Source organism: Erpetoichthys calabaricus, chromosome 4 (assembly GCF_900747795.2).
Source record: "Erpetoichthys calabaricus chromosome 4, fErpCal1.3, whole genome shotgun sequence".
Taxonomy (NCBI): Eukaryota; Metazoa; Chordata; class Cladistia; order Polypteriformes; family Polypteridae; genus Erpetoichthys; species Erpetoichthys calabaricus.
Window position 1 is genome coordinate 127,661,189 of NC_041397.2, and position 16,095 is coordinate 127,677,283.

General features: G+C 36.4%; 1 protein-coding gene across 1 annotated transcript in view; it reads right to left on the reverse strand.

Annotated features, from left to right (window-relative positions):
• LOC114651133 (probable ubiquitin carboxyl-terminal hydrolase FAF-X) overlaps positions 1-16,095 on the reverse strand; it is a 229,739-nt gene that overhangs the window by 120,847 nt on the left and 92,797 nt on the right. Inside the window, exons 13-15 of the mRNA XM_051926139.1 lie at positions 15,052-15,185; positions 10,085-10,172; positions 3,559-3,901 (exon numbers count right to left, since the gene is read on the reverse strand). Coding sequence (XP_051782099.1) covers positions 3,559-3,901; positions 10,085-10,172; positions 15,052-15,185 — 565 coding nt within the window. The remainder of the gene's footprint in view (positions 1-3,558; positions 3,902-10,084; positions 10,173-15,051; positions 15,186-16,095) is intronic.

Sequence of the window (16,095 nt, forward strand, 5' to 3'; positions counted from 1 at the left end):
GGAGGTATTGAACAGTGAAAATGGACAAAGAACATTCCGAAACTGAAGCTGTAGTAGACAATAAAGTTGAACGTGATGACAGCCGTGTCTGTTGTCTGGAGATACTTTGGTTTTAAAAGGTCAGATGTGGACCATTATGTTCAAATGTGTGAATACTGTTAATGTGTGAATACTGTTTCTATACTACTGGATAATGCTGCAAGCCAAGTTGTACTTGTTTTATTTTTTTCAATACTGTGTAATGTACCAGGGTACTGTGTAATAGTGTGACGACATGTTGACTTTATTCTCGACATTTCTACTTTATTCTTGCCGTTTATGTCGAGATTAAAGTCGATATGTTGACTTTATTCTCGAAAAATGTCACTAAAGTAGATCATCGTAAACTAAACTTCATCTTAAAATGAATTTTTAATTTACTATATTTTCTCAAATCCCGTCATAAGTTATGTAGCACATTAAATGCTTTGTGTTAAGTGTTCCCTGAGCCATGTTAATCGCTACATGCTTCTTAAACTGACTTCCTCTTGCACTAAAAGGAGGTGCAGGCAGTGAACACCACACAGAATACATTAATTTCATGATATTCCTGCTCCCTGAATGTTTAGAATGCTAAGATATGAAATGCATTAAAGCATGTATTAATCATGTGGGAGCACGGTGGCGTGGAGGTTGCACTGCTGCCTTGCAGCAAGGGGGTCTGGGTGTTCCCTGCCTTGAATTTGCTTGTATTTCTGGTGGGTTTACTCGGCGTGCTTCAGTTTCCTTTCAAAGTCATGCAGAATGTGGGGTTTTGTTACGCTATATTGACCCTGCTAGTGTATGTATTGCTCGTATTCACCCTGTGATGTGCTGGCGCCCCGTTCAGGATTTGCTCCTGCCTCACACACAGTGCTTGCTGGGATGGGCACAAACCTGAATGGATGGCATAATTAAACATGTACAACGAAGATTTTTTTATAGTTCTGAACGCTACGTGGACTGAGTTTATAACTAGTTTTAATTTCACAAAGACGTTTATTGTGTGGTGATTGGTTATGTGGAGAAAGAAAAAGGAAGGATAGGATCTGGGGGTTTGGTACGTCAGACAGAGACAGCATGCATGCAATAAAGCAAGCCCGCTCAGAAGAACATCCATTGAATTCTGTGTTCATGTCTCCGACCACCAGATCACAAACCCAACATTTACACAATATTTCAGTTAAACCTGTGTGATACCCATTCATACATCCAGTTTTTTTGGAGCCTTGTCACACCTGTCATAAAGTTCTCTACACTGAATGTACACCTGGGGACCCCTTACTGCGAGGAAGCAGCACTACCGCCACACCACTATGCATGTTTAATACATGCTTTAATGCATTTCATCATGAAAATGATATCAAGTATTTATCCTAGCAATCTAAATTTTCAGAGAGGAAGAATATCATGAAGTGAATGGATTCTGTGCGGTGATCGCTGCCTGCGCCTCCTCTTAGTGTAGAGGAAGTCAGTTTAAGAAGCACGTTGCAATTAACTACTGGGTCGGGGAACATTTAACACAAATCATTTAATGTGCTACATTAACTTATGACAGGGTTTGAGAAAAATTTAGTAAATTAAACATTGATTTGAAGATGAAATTTAGTTTACGACATTCTACTTTAATGACAAAATTAAACTAACAGCTGTGTTCGGTGTTCTTCCAGATGGACTTGAATTGGAGAAGGACAAGCAAACTGTGATTGCATTCACTACACTTTTGGCATGCAGACTTATTTTGTTAAATTGGAAGAATCCTAATTCTCCTCTTATAAGTCAGTGGGAAACCGATGTTTTATATTATTTGAAATTGGAAAAACTCAAATTTTCAGTAAGAGGATCTGTACAAAATTTTTTCAAAACATGGCAGGATTTAATCAATATTATTTTAGAATAAGAGAAATAACTATTATCGCATTTAACTCCCTTCTCCATCTCTTATTTACATAGATAATTACTTCTCCCTTTCTTTTGTTTAATGTTGCCTTATTAAAAAGCCTTAAGTAATTTTCCTTTAGCTAAGCTCTCCTTCTCAGGGGTGGGGTTTGATTAGTCTTCAAATTTGTTGGGTTATTAATTGATCTGTTTGTATGGAATGATTACAATGAAAATTAATAAAATAAAAATATTAAAAAAAAAAAAAAAATTAAACTAAAGTGGAAATATCGACTTTAATTGTGACATAAGCATCGAGATTGAAGTCAACATGTCGACTTTATTCTTGACATATAGTTGTTTTTTTTTTTCTTCACTGTGTCCGTATTTTTTTTTCTTCACTGTGGCCCTAATACGCTTCCGTGGGCTATACCACAAATAGCATTTTAAATGCAAGTTGCAGTTTTATTATTTATGTATATAGCTTAGCTTGAAGCAAGGTCCATATTGATGCAATTTGCCTTAATGATGGTTCAGTTGGTAAAGATGTCATCACCAAGTTGCACTTGTTTTATTTTATTTTTATTTGGTGAATACTGTGTAATGCACCTGGGCTTGAAGTCTTGAAGTAATAGTATTATTACTGAAAGTTACACTGTTATTTATTTTATTGTTATTATTTATTAGTTTAAATATTATGCAGTTTAATGATGGTAAAGTTGTTTAAAAAGTCACTCTAACGTGTCAGTGGACAGAGATTGTTAACATCAACAGAAAGTGTAGTTGGTTTACAAAAAATATTTACTATTTATTCCTTTTCTAAGACATGTTCAGTGCAATACAACGTTTGACAAGCACCTCTGGATATTTTACTAAGTCTAAATTCCTTTTTGGATGGTTGAAAGTATGTTGTCAAAATTTTAGTTTAAGTTGTTTGCAAACTTTGTTCAGTAAAAAAGGTTCTATATTTTGACTGCATCTGTCATGCAATGTGATTCCTTCTCTTCATTAGTGCCACCCCATTGAAAACTATCACTTTATGGGGGCCATGCAAACCTGTATTGATACTTGTGTGCACATTAAAATGTTTTTTTGTATAATGCTCATGACAGTGGAATAGGATATTCTTAGCAAATCTACTGCAGTAATTGCAGTGGAAAATGTAGTTAACATCTACTCATGCATGGGAAAAAAATACCATCGAATACCGTGAAATTTTGAAAAATACCGTGATATAGAAGTTTGGTCCGCCCAGCACTAAAAATAAATAAGAATACGTGGTACTTGTATTACTGTGAGCTTTTTCATAAAATATCAAGATATAGATATGTCAGGATGTTCTTTTAATGTAAATTACTCCTTCTACCAAGGTCAGTTAATTTAATGTCATAAAGAAAGACATAAAACTCACAATTTCCTGACTTAATTATTTTTTAAAGGTAAACATAAGAGTGATATAGTTTTCAGATTAAGAAACTTAGTGTACAAATTGTCAATACAAGAATTCGCTGGACTATAAAAATTGATTAACATATTTAAATACGTCAAGCTACTTTATCCAGAATAAGAATTACTGATTTGGAATTAATAAGCAACTTAACACACTTTAGGAACTGATACTGCTATAAAATGGTTAATTTATTTCTGATTTTTTATACTTACCTGCCAAAGATAATTAAGTCCTATCAATTCCAAGTCATCCATCAAATAAACCCTTCGCTTTGCCACAAGTTTTCCCTCTTTAAAGTTCACTGCTTTAAAAAAACGTTCAAAGCACTTCATCCCATTTTCTGTAAGGAGTGAAGGATCAAGCTGCAGTACATTATTTTCAAAGAAGTCCTTGTTAATATCTGGGTCGAGGTCAGGTTCATCGCCCATCAGCTTGGAATACCACTTGAAGCAAGCCTCTCGATCACAAAGAAATGCAGCATTTTCAGCTAGGCATTTCCAGATTTTCTTGGCTTCTGGTGCACAAAGCCAAAGCTGTCCATCCTTCAGCAGAAACCTTTAAAAAATGTAAAATAGAGTGTCTAAGAAAATATTAAAAGTCAGATTTTGACTTTATGCACCACACACAACATTCTCATGCACCAGAAAATATATGTCTCCTCAGCTAGACACAATGAACTCCCCTGGGTCATCATGGCCTACTGGCTTCATCTCAAGGCAGGGCTTTAATCTAGTCAAAGTTAAATTAAAACATTAAGCTTTATATAGTAAGTGACCATATTATTAAATGTAATAAACCTATTTTACCCTTTTTGAAGAGACTTTTTGGAAGCAAGTCACGCGAGACAGAGACTTTTGCCATTAGAGTCTTTCATGTCATGCCCTACTTACAATTATTTTCAAACAAGACCACGGTCATCAAGTGCATTCCAGCACTTAACTTGGACAGACACTAATCCATTAGAGGGCTTACTTATTAAAACTCACACACACTTACAAAGATCTAGTTTAGAATCACCCATTCATCTAAATATGGCAGTGAGAAACAAAGTCAAATGAATTAACACGAAAATTGTCGACTGGTTACACGGCAAATTGATTAAATGCATATCAATAGACTATGCTGAAGCAGTTGGTGGTGATCGTGCGGAAGATGAAAACATCGATTTACAATATCCCATAGAATATCTATAAGCATTAACACTGTCCAGTCTTCCACCGGCCGAATTACTGTTGAAAGAAGGATGTATCGTAATGTTATTGCGTAATTTATGTATGAGTAATGGACTATGCAATGGAACAAGATTAGTTGTATTAAAAATTGGTCGAACAATTCTCACATGTAAAATTTTAACAGGTGACAAGAAAGATAATATAGTACATTTTCCACGAATAACAGACACAAAGGGAGATCTTGATATTAAAACATTTACAGTTTCCCGTGAGAATAGCTTTTTCTATGACAATTAACAAATCACAGGGACAAACATTCGAAAATGTTTTTTATTTATTAGAGAGAAAGAAACGATATCCACTCACGGGCAGTTATACATTGCATTGTCACAATGTAAATCCAAACACAGAATCAAAATTTAATGCGATCTTGAAGAAAATTTAATTCCAAATATTATTTTAACTGAAATTTTAAAGTAAAAGTGAAAATAATGCATATGTAACAATTCCCATGAAAATAACAATCTCTTTAAATTGTATATCCGGTTTACCAAACCCGGGGGTTGGTGAGTGAAGCGAGTAGGGGGCGGAGCCCCCTAGTTATATTAAAAAATAAAATTAGGCAATATTAATTAACATAGAAAAAAGTAAGGTCCAATGGCCAGGGAAGACAAAAAAACCAAAAAAAATAAAATCTGCAGGGGTTCCGAGGCCAAAAAAAAAATGTTCAACTAGATTAAGGCATAGTAACTAGGTGAATAACTGCATTACAATAAATTGATTTTCATTCAAGATCTTTTCTAGCCTTTTGGTGTAGAGCAATTTACTACTGAGAAAGCCCACTTGCAAATATGTATGCTGCTCCTATGAATGGATACAACTGATCAACAATGATTTTCAATTAAGAGATTGCTCTATACGTATCAACAGGCCCAATGTGTGCCATGAAAACACACCCAACACCATCAAACTAGCGCCATTGTTAGTTCCCAACAAATAAGAACAAAAATAAATCCTCTAATTCCTGTTTTCATTATTAGAGTTTATGTTCTCTGAACCTACTTCAAACAACAATTTGTTCTTCCTGACAGCAATAAAATATAGTACTCTAAATTGCAGGTTGTGTACAGAATATTCAGGGGCTAACAAACCCATGGTGTTGAATGTGGAATATTTATGGCATCTGTATAAATGTACTTGCATTTAAAAAGTGATTTGGGGTACCAACACCTGCACTGAAAACTAACAGCAATATTGAGTGCAGAAATACCTAGAGGTAGGAAAGAAAAACAGTGAAGACTAAACAAGACAGAACAACAAAAGAATGAGAGAAGGGCCTGTGATGTAGGTACCATTTTAAGGTGCGTTGCTTCAACTTTTATATTTTGTGCATTTTCCTCTTTTACTCATCTGATAGCCACTGAGATAAGTCAAACACCACTGAGAGCAGAGCAGGCATGCAAACAGCTCACACATTAGTGCCCCTCTCCTGCAGCTTTAGGTAAGTTAACCAATAATAGTACAAAAAAGTCACTTCTCTGGGAATAAAAGGAAGGTGAAATTAATTATGTAAGCACATCTAAGAGTGTACTTATGGAACAATATTATATGCCTTTGGGAGGTGGAAGGCTTCAGTGGCTTAAGCCCCAGATCTCTGGCACCAAACTCATAATCCATAGTCCCTGATACACACAAACAATCATGACAAGCCCCAGATCTTCTTGCCCATTGTGTACCATTCATATTCCTGCTATACAATAAATGCAATTTGCTCTGTATGAAAGCTATTGAGCCACCACAAGCCAATTTGAGCTCCATTTTTAACTCCAGTGTAAAGTGCTTTTAAAATGCACATATTTAGTGTAGTCTCTTAACATGTTTTGCATTCTATTAACGAGATTACTTTTGAATATGACTCATTGTTACAAAACTAATTAACAAAAATTTAATTCAGTAACTGACTCTGGGCTGAAGTTAACAAAAATGTGAGATGCTTCACATTAGTTATCAGTTTTATATCAGTTAACTTAGACATCAAACATGTCTAAATGTTATGCCATGTGTACATTGTCTACCTTGTTTTGATTATCCATTTGAAGCAGAAGTGGCAGTATCCTTATTGCCAAGTAGACATTTTAGATACTTCACAAAAATATTTGCCTTCGATGATTATTTCATGTCTTCTGGATTAGCATGTCAATAGAGAAGGTGTAGTTTAGTGTTCCAAATAGTGAAGCAATTAACAAAAGGCAAAAATGAGACATTTGAACTCCAGCCAGTTGTGGTGGGGGGGTGGGGGCTACTTTGGCTGAAACATAACAGTCCAGTGCTGGATTAAGCAACTATAACAAACAGGTGCTAATGATCATTGACATAATGTGTAGTTTGAACCAAAGAGATTAAGTGAAACTGTAACCACCTGTGTAGAGAGAATAAAACTGGGCAAGGGATAACCATACTAAAAGGTGTGGTTATGGTAGATATGGCAGTTTAGGCTGCAAATCTTACACCAGAGCAAAGGTGAGCATGACAACAAAACAGAAGGTGCTCATCCGGCATCATCAAGGTTTCCCTAAGCAGGAAATTTAGTAGTCCATCTTTTCTAAAGAAGCTCAAATAAACAGGCCAGGCAGAGGAAACACCATAGTTGGCCACAGAAAAGTAATGCAGAAAATGAAAAATACATGAAGCTTACTTCCTTTTGAAAATCAAAAAATGTCCAGCTTTATTTTTTATATATATATATATCAGACCCAGAAAACTCTGTGCCTGCAGTTCTAACAGCACTAACAGAATTTCAAAAGATATCCGGTCACAGAATTAATCTGAATAAAAGTATACTCTTTCCAGTGAATTCACAAGCATATAATATTAGATTGGACACCCTACCTTTTACCATAGCAGATCAGTTTAAATACCTAGGGGTAAATATCACAAGTAAACATAAAGCTGTTTATCAACAAAATTTTGCCGTCTGTATGGAAAAAATTTAAGCAAGACTTGCATAGATGGTCAACCCTTCATCTCACTCTAGCTGGAGGAATTAACATTGTTAAGATGAATATCCTTCCTAAACTTCTTTTTTTATTTCAAAACATTCCAATATATATCAATAAATCATTTTTTAAGCAATTAGTTTCAACAATAACCTCATTCATTTGGAACTCAAAACACCCACGTATCCGAAGAGCGACCCTACAAAGACCTCAGGCAGAAGGTGGCATGGCTTTACCTAATTTTCAGTTTTATTACTGGGCAGCAAACATACAAGCCATAAAAACCTGGACACAAATAAATGAACATACACAGGCTTGGCTTGCAATAGAAGTAAAATCCTGTAGTACTTCTTTATATTCCCTGCTCTGCACTCCAATAAATGCAAGTTATCGCAAATATACTAATAACCCAATTGTGCTTTACTCACTCAGAATATGGAACCAACTTAGAAAGCATTTTAAGATGGAAAATCTTTAATCTGTGGCACCTCTGCAAGAGAACCACCTCTTTCAACCCTCGCAAATATATCCAGTTTTTAATACCTGGAAAAGTTTTGGGATTAAAATGCTCACAGATCTTTATATAGACAACATATTTGCATCTTTTGAACAATTACGTTCCAAATTCAACCTCCCAGCTACACATTTCTTTCACTATCTTCAAATTAGAAATTTTGTTAAACAGAAACTGCCTGATTTTCCTCACTTCGTACCTTCCAACATGCTGGAAAAAATACTGCTCAATTTCGAGGAATTAAAAACCATTTCTGCATTATATAAAATCTTATTAGAGTCCCTACCTTTCAAAGACCCAAGAGGACATTGGGAAGAAGATCTCTTAATTAATATATCAGAAAAGGAGTGGAAGGTAGCAAAGCAGAGAATTCACTCGAGCTCCATATGCGCAAAGCATAGAATTATTCAACTAAAAATTATATATCAAGCTCACCTGTCTCGCTTAAAACTGTCCAAAATGTTTCCAGGGACGGATCCAACCTGCGAACGCTGCAACCAAGCTCCTGCCTCACTGGGTCACATGTTTTGGGCCTGCACCAAATTAACATCATTTTGGACCAAAATTTTTAAATGTCTTTCAGACAGCCTTGGGGTCACAATCCCTCCTAACCCATTAACCGCTGTGTTCGGTGTTTGCATTCACTACACTTTTGGCACGCAGACTTATTTTGTTAAATTGGAAGAATCCTAACTCTCCTCTGATAACTCAGTGGGAAACCGTTGTTTTATATTATTTGAAATTGGAAAAAATCAAATTCTCAGTTAGAGGATCTGTACAGAATTTTTTCAAAACCTGGCATGATCTAATCAATATTATTTTAGAATAAGCGAAATAACTATAACCGCATTTATTTTCCTTCTCCATTGTTTATTTACCAATATATAGTTCTTCCTTTCTTTTGTTTATTGTTGCCTTATTAAAAAGCCCTAAGCAATTCTCCTTTGGCTAAGCTCTCCTTCTCAGGGGTGGGGTTTGATTTGTCTTCAATTTTTTTTTTTTTTGTTATAAGTTGATCTCTTTGTATGGAATGATTACAATAAAATTAATAAATAAAATAAAAAAAAAAAAAAAAAAAAGATGTCCAGCTCAGCTATCAGCTCAGAGCTGGTAGGAACCAGCAGGATCTTAGTACATCCCAGAGAAGTCTTATCAGAGGTAGTCTTTATGGAAGAGTTTCGAACAAAAATCCATTCTGCCAAATAACTCACCTATGCACAATAAGATGCAGATGCTCTGGAATGAGGAGTCAAAATTTGAAATTTTTGGCTATAAAAAAATGCAGTTTGTCTGCTGAAGGGGCTAGAGAAAAGTATGTGGATAAATGTCCGCAGGCAACAGTGAAGTATGATGGACGTTCCCTGCAGGTTTGAGGTTGCATTTCTGCAAACAGTTGTTTCATCAAAGTTGATGCCCCCACCCCACCTCGGTACATTACCATCAGAGAGGTGTCCAATCGTTCTTACCTTCACTCTGACCCCCAAAACACAGCCAACAGTACAAAAAATTACCTGCAATGAAAAGAGGATTATGGAATCCTACATCAGACAGCCCTGATCTCACCATCATTAGGTTAGTCTGAGATTACTTGCAGAGAAGCAAGAAATATAGACAAAGTCGTCTGTGGTGGAACAGTGGCAGGTTTTAAGAGGTTTGGAATAGCTTACCACACAAGCACCTTTAGAAACTTCATGACAGTGAACCTAAGAGAACTGCTGCTATTTTCAAGGGAAAAGGTGGTTACAACAAATATTTATTTATTTATAGTTTACTGCACTTTCTAGAAAGTTTATTGATTGATAAAAACATTTAATGGCAATATTTTTGAAAGAACTTTTACTTCAAGACTTTTGAATAGTTACTATAACTTCCTAAATTACATGACTTATAATCACAAATATCGAGGTATTTTCAAAAAAGCCAGCTAGATACATTTATCTCTGCAGCAAGTACTCACAAATTATTAACTATTTTTTACTATGTTAATACTTTACACTTCTACAAATTAATGTACAATGTTACCTGCAATTCTGTGTTTTTCTAAATTTCAACATACCTTAAAAAATATAATCTTTCCTGGACTTCTTGTACATGGCTGTACCGACTACCCTCTCTAACAGTCTGTGGGTCATATCCTGAATGCACTGGTGACAAGAAAAAGAAAAACAAAACAAAAAATATACATAAATAAAATTAAAACTTTATGCAACATTATAAATTATAGGTTAAATGATATTGATTAAAGAATAGCTAAAATGTTAGGGTAGCTTCTTAATTGTAAATGAAGATTACTTATTTACTTAATGCACTATAAATGGCAAAGTAATATTTCTGATTTTCATAATATTGGTTATTCTTACATTTACTTATATGTGTTTTCATTCTTCAGTGGTTTAGAATTAGTTGTACTACAAGAGATCTCCAATTTCATTTGAACATACTTTAGGTTATAATTCAAATCTGTTATTAATGGTAAGGCTATTTGCCTTTTGCTTTCCCCTAAGTGTTAATGAATACATACTGACTCTTTATGTAGTACCATACAGAGAACAGGCTGGATGTTGTCCACTAGTTTTGTTTTTTTTTTGTTTGTTTTTTGACAATTCTGAACACATTGTTAATAGAGACTGGTAAACTATTACTCACTGTGTCAACCAGTAGTGAAGAGGGCTACAGATGATAGATAATACAAAAACACATTGGCCAAATTCAGCAGTGGTAGTGGCAGTGGTACTTCGGTCTAACAATTAGCATATAAATTGATTATTTTCAATATGGAGTGCAATTAGTCTAATACTTCCTACAAAGCCCAGAAAACATTTTTAACAGCAATATTTTTTTGGCATGTATATCTTACGAAGCTTGACTTTACCCTCAAAAAGTGATGTATTAACTAAAAATAAACAAAAGTGCAGGTAATTTATCACCATTACTATACTATCTAGGGTGGCACCTGACGCATTATAATTTTGATCCTGGCCATGATGTCCTTTATAAATTTTAGGATATGTTCAAAAGAAAGCAGAAATAACAACCCCTGTTCCTTGTCCATCCCTCATAATGGACTCCCAAACAGGAGGGCACTAAACATTGCAGCTGGGATGCCTGTCCATCTATATTCTTTCTTTATCACGGTTTCCCGGCCAGGCAAGAACCCATCATCATGACCCATTTGTCAATAACAGGCTTATAGGCAGCAGAAACATGAGGTCATATCTGCTCAGATTGTACCACAGGTTTATATTTAAAGTCACCAACATATGAATAGAAAAGGTTCAGCTTTAAGTTGTCCACCGGCAGAACATGCTGATAGACATTTGTTTCTTTTAATTACCAGCATTCAAAATGATTCATCATTAAGATGTTGATACAGAGTGAATCATTTCGGTTAGCGAGTCAGCCAGGGGAACGTAACTTGTTTCCCTGGACAGTAATGTGCACAAATACAGTCTGCATTTCAATGTCTGGATCACATATTTAGTTTTTAATTGTTTTTAATTTAATTTTTAATTTTAATCTCTTCCTTTTTCACCATTGCTTATTCAAATAAATCTAGTCCTCTTCCTGCTTCTCCTACTCAGTTTAATGAAACCCATCCAGCATTAAAATAGTATCTGAAATAAGAGGTTTAACCCAGTTCTCAAAATGTACCCAAAATGTCATAGTAGCTGAACGCACACCAATATAAAACCAGTCCCACATTTCTCATTATACTGTGATGTCATGGTCTTCAGTAAAAACCCATTGACAAACTACACTTACTTCTTTGAATTGAACTGAACAGAACGGCTGAATTTTAGAATGAGTAACTAGTGTTTGTACTAGAGTGTACAATTAGACTTTACTTTAATTATGCATTTAGATAATCCCATTATTTTTTGTAATTCACTACCTAAAATAAGAAAGTATGACGCAAAACTAGTAATAATTCATTCATCCATCTATCCATCCATTTTCTGAAACTTGACTTTTCCATTACTGACAGCCAAGGTCTATCCCAGCAGGTAGAAAGCAATCCTGGAAAGGAAGTCAGTCTACTGCAAAACACACTCACATATCTGTACTCACTCACACTGGGCCAAGTGAAAGATACCAGTCAACCTAAAGCGCATCTCAAGGAAGGACTGAGTGCACTAGAGTGAAACAGCAAACTCCACACAGACCAGGACTTTCACAATTTCAAGTCAAGTTCCTAGCACTTCTACACTATTGTGCTATTTCTGCAATGAACCAAAAATTCAAGAGAGAAACTGTATGAAATTAAAAAGAATTAGCATTTTATATAAAATGCTCAAAAAAATTAAAGGAACACTTTGAAAACACATCAGATCTGAAAGGGAACAAAAATCATTATGGGTCCAAGGATTTCATCCCGATACCTAATGGCAGTCAGGGTCCCATTGTCTAGCCTGTAGAGGTCTGTGTGTCCCTCCATGGATATGCCTCCCCAGACCATCACTTTCCCACCACCAAACCGGTCATGCTGAATGATGTGACAGGCAGCATAACATTCTCCACGGCTTCTCCAGACCCTTTTAAGTCTGTCACATGTGCTCAGGTTTAACCTGCTCTCATCTGTGAAAAGTGCAAGGCTCCAGTGGTGGACCTGCCAATTCCGGTATTCTATGGCAAATGCCAATCAAGCCCCACTGTGCCAAGCAGTGAGCATGGGGCCTACTAGAGCAGGGGTCCCCAACCCCTGGTCTGTGGCCCACTACCGGTCCGCAGCCGTCTGACAGCCGGGCCGCGAGAGAACTGCCGGCAACGGCGACTCACTCAGACTTTTCAGAACGCTTGGCGGGCGGGGCTTTGCAGCAGCGCAGAGAGAGGAGAGAGACCGAGGTGAGAGAGTATTACAACAAAGTATTTTTATGGTCCTGACAGTTTCCCCATATGACACGAGTCTATAGAAATCACGTTACTACGAAGTACATTCAACAGATGCTTTCATTACAATGAAGTGACCTTGAAATGCTTGAATGAATCATCCACAGAGCAGTTAGATCTGTGGTCGCAGCTCAGTTGTGCACGTTTGCACAACGATCCCCAAACAGAAACATTGTAAAAAAATCTCTTTCTTCGAACTTTCCTCGTACTGTTTTTTATTTTTTTTTGCTGTTTTTGTTGTCTGTGGTTTTCATTGATTCCTTTTGCTTATTGCTTGTCAACATTTGAAAAACATCCATTGGAATTTAACTCATTGTCACCCTCCTATAGAAACGGCAGACACGAAAAAAAGATAGCAGTGTTAATGTTTGTGATGTGCAATCTGTTGGATTGGCAAATGTAAAGCATATGTCTTTGTTATATGCAAAAAAAGAAGAAAAATCTCAGATTGCAAACGTATGCGAACTGCTTAATAACTTTAATAATAATAGAAATGTTATGTAAATTGTGTATAAAACTGGCCCCCCCCCCCAACCAACATCCCCCCCCCCGACCGGTCCGTGGAAAAATTTGCATCTAATAAAGTGGTCCTTGCTGTCAAAAAGGTTGGGGACCACTGTACTAGAGGACGTCGGGCCCTCAGGCCACTCTCATGAAGTCTGTTTCTGATTGTTTGGTCAGAGACATTCACAACAGTGGACTGATGGAGGTCATTTTGTAGGGCTCTGGCAGTACTCATCCTGTTCCTCCTTGCCCAAAGGAGCAGATATCGGTCCTGCTGATTGGGCTAAGGACCTTCTATGGCCCTGTCCAGCTCTCCTAGAATAACAGCCTGTCTCCTGGAATCTCCTCAATGCCCTTTTTGAGACTGTGTTGGGAGACACAGCAAACCTTCTGGCAATGGCACGTATTGATATGCCATCCTGTAGGGTCCAGGTATCGCCTCATACTACCAGTAGTGACACTGACCATAGTCAAATGCAAAACTAATGATAAAACAAGTCAGAAAAGATGAGGAGGGAAAAATGTCAGTGGCCTCCACCTGTTAAATCATTCCTGTTTTGGGGGTCGTCTCATTGTTGCCCCTCTAGTGCACCTGTTGTTAATTTCATTAATACCAAAGCAGCTGAAACTGATTAACAACCCGCTCTTCTACTTAACTGACCAGATCAATAGCCCAGAAGTCTCATTGACTTGATGCTGTACTCTGATTAAAAGTGTTCCTTTAAATTTTTGAGATATATATATATATAATAATAATAATAATAATAATAATTCTATATAAAGTAGTTTTTATTCCTGGGCTTTCAGCCCCTACCAGGGGCCTTCATCAGAGGATAATGCTTAGACTTACAAGAATCAAAGGCAATATACAGCATAAAATAACATAGTGAGGGGGGGGGCGGTGAGCATAAGCAAACTTAAGAAGAACATCCATCCATCTTCCAACCCGCTGAATCCGAACACAGGGTCACGGGAGTCTGCTGGAGCCAATCCCAGCCAACACAGGGCACAAGGCAGGAATCAATCCCAGGCAGGGTGCCAACCCACCGCAGGACACACACAAACACACACCAAGCACACACTAGGGCCAATTTAGAATCGCCAATCCACCTAACCAGCATGTCTTTGGACTGTGGGAGGAAACCGGAGCGCCCGGAGGAAACCCACGCAGACACGGGGAGAACATGCAAACTCCACGCAGGGAGGACCCGGGAAGCAAACCCAGGTCCCCAGATCTCCCAACTGCGAGGCAGCAGCGCTACCCACTGCGCCACCGTGCCGCCCTAAGAAGAACATGTTCATAATAAATAAAATCTTTACAACCAATAACCCCCCCTTCACACTGACTTACAGTAGCCCCCCCCCCTCCACTACATAATTTTTTGCTATATATTGCCTTGATTCTTGTAAGTCTAAGCATTATCCTCTGATGAAGGCCCCTAGTAGGGGCTGAAAGCTCAGGAATAAAAACTTTGATACATGATTCATTTTCTCCCTTTGTGGATCTCCAGCTGCAAATAGTGTACATACATACATACTGTATATATAAACCTCAGAAGCAAGTACAATTTCTTGTAATTAGATAAAGTTTTCTGTGTTGGTTCTTGTGACCACTCTCCACTTTTTACTTACCTTTAACAAACTGTTTTATACTTTCCATGTAAGTAGAAAGGTTTTCAGTTACTAGTGTAATCAGAGCATGGGTATGCTGTAGCTGGTTTATTAGGTCATGTCGATAAAATACACGGGGACTCCTTTGGGCCTGGCTATAAACAAAGAACAAAAATGGTTTATGGGTTAATGTTTTTTGTTCCACTACATTCAAGTATGCTTATTAATTATTTAACTTTTATATGTTGCTGTTTAATAAATTAATGTTTATGTCAGGCTGTATCACATATTCAGAGATTAAAACCAATATGCTATGAAATAAAAACTAATATGATGATTTCATATTAGACTCAAATCTGTGAATAAAGAAACCAAAAAAAGACATCTGTTCCTACTGTACAAGTTATAAACACATCAGGCTATAATTATGAAACATTCTTATAATAAAAGGTTAAAACACATTTAAATATAGTAGACCTGGTGATTTGATATTTTAAAACTGTGTCCTTACTACTGTGGCTATCATTGCCTGTCATTGTTGTACTAGATAATTCCACTATGGCTGTTGTGAAATAATAAAAAATTTTAAAATCAATATATTAAATAATAGTTGAACAAAGAATCTTGGACTGAGGACCTTTTGACCTATATTTGTACTTAGATAAACAGATCTAAAATGCCTTGATGATTACTATCTGTGTGCATTTGGGTGGATGGAAAATATATTGTTATGCAAACCAGCTGATGCTAAGAAAATGTATATGTATATATATATTTGCAAGTATAAGAATTCTTTGAATGCATTAAGATTGTTAAAAGAGGGAAACCATTAACTGTATAATCATTTTAACAATATAAGTATATTACTAGTTTGTATTAATAGGCTATGGATTAATTGATTATTAATATGACTTACTTAAACTAATGAACTAAAGGTGAATTGTTTATTAATAAACAATTACATATAAAAAATTAATTGTGTACGCAAAGCTGAAGAACAAACTTTTTTGTCAAACTGCTGACTTATAGTCTGTACTCAGGAAAACTGCTCATCTTTTTTAAAGT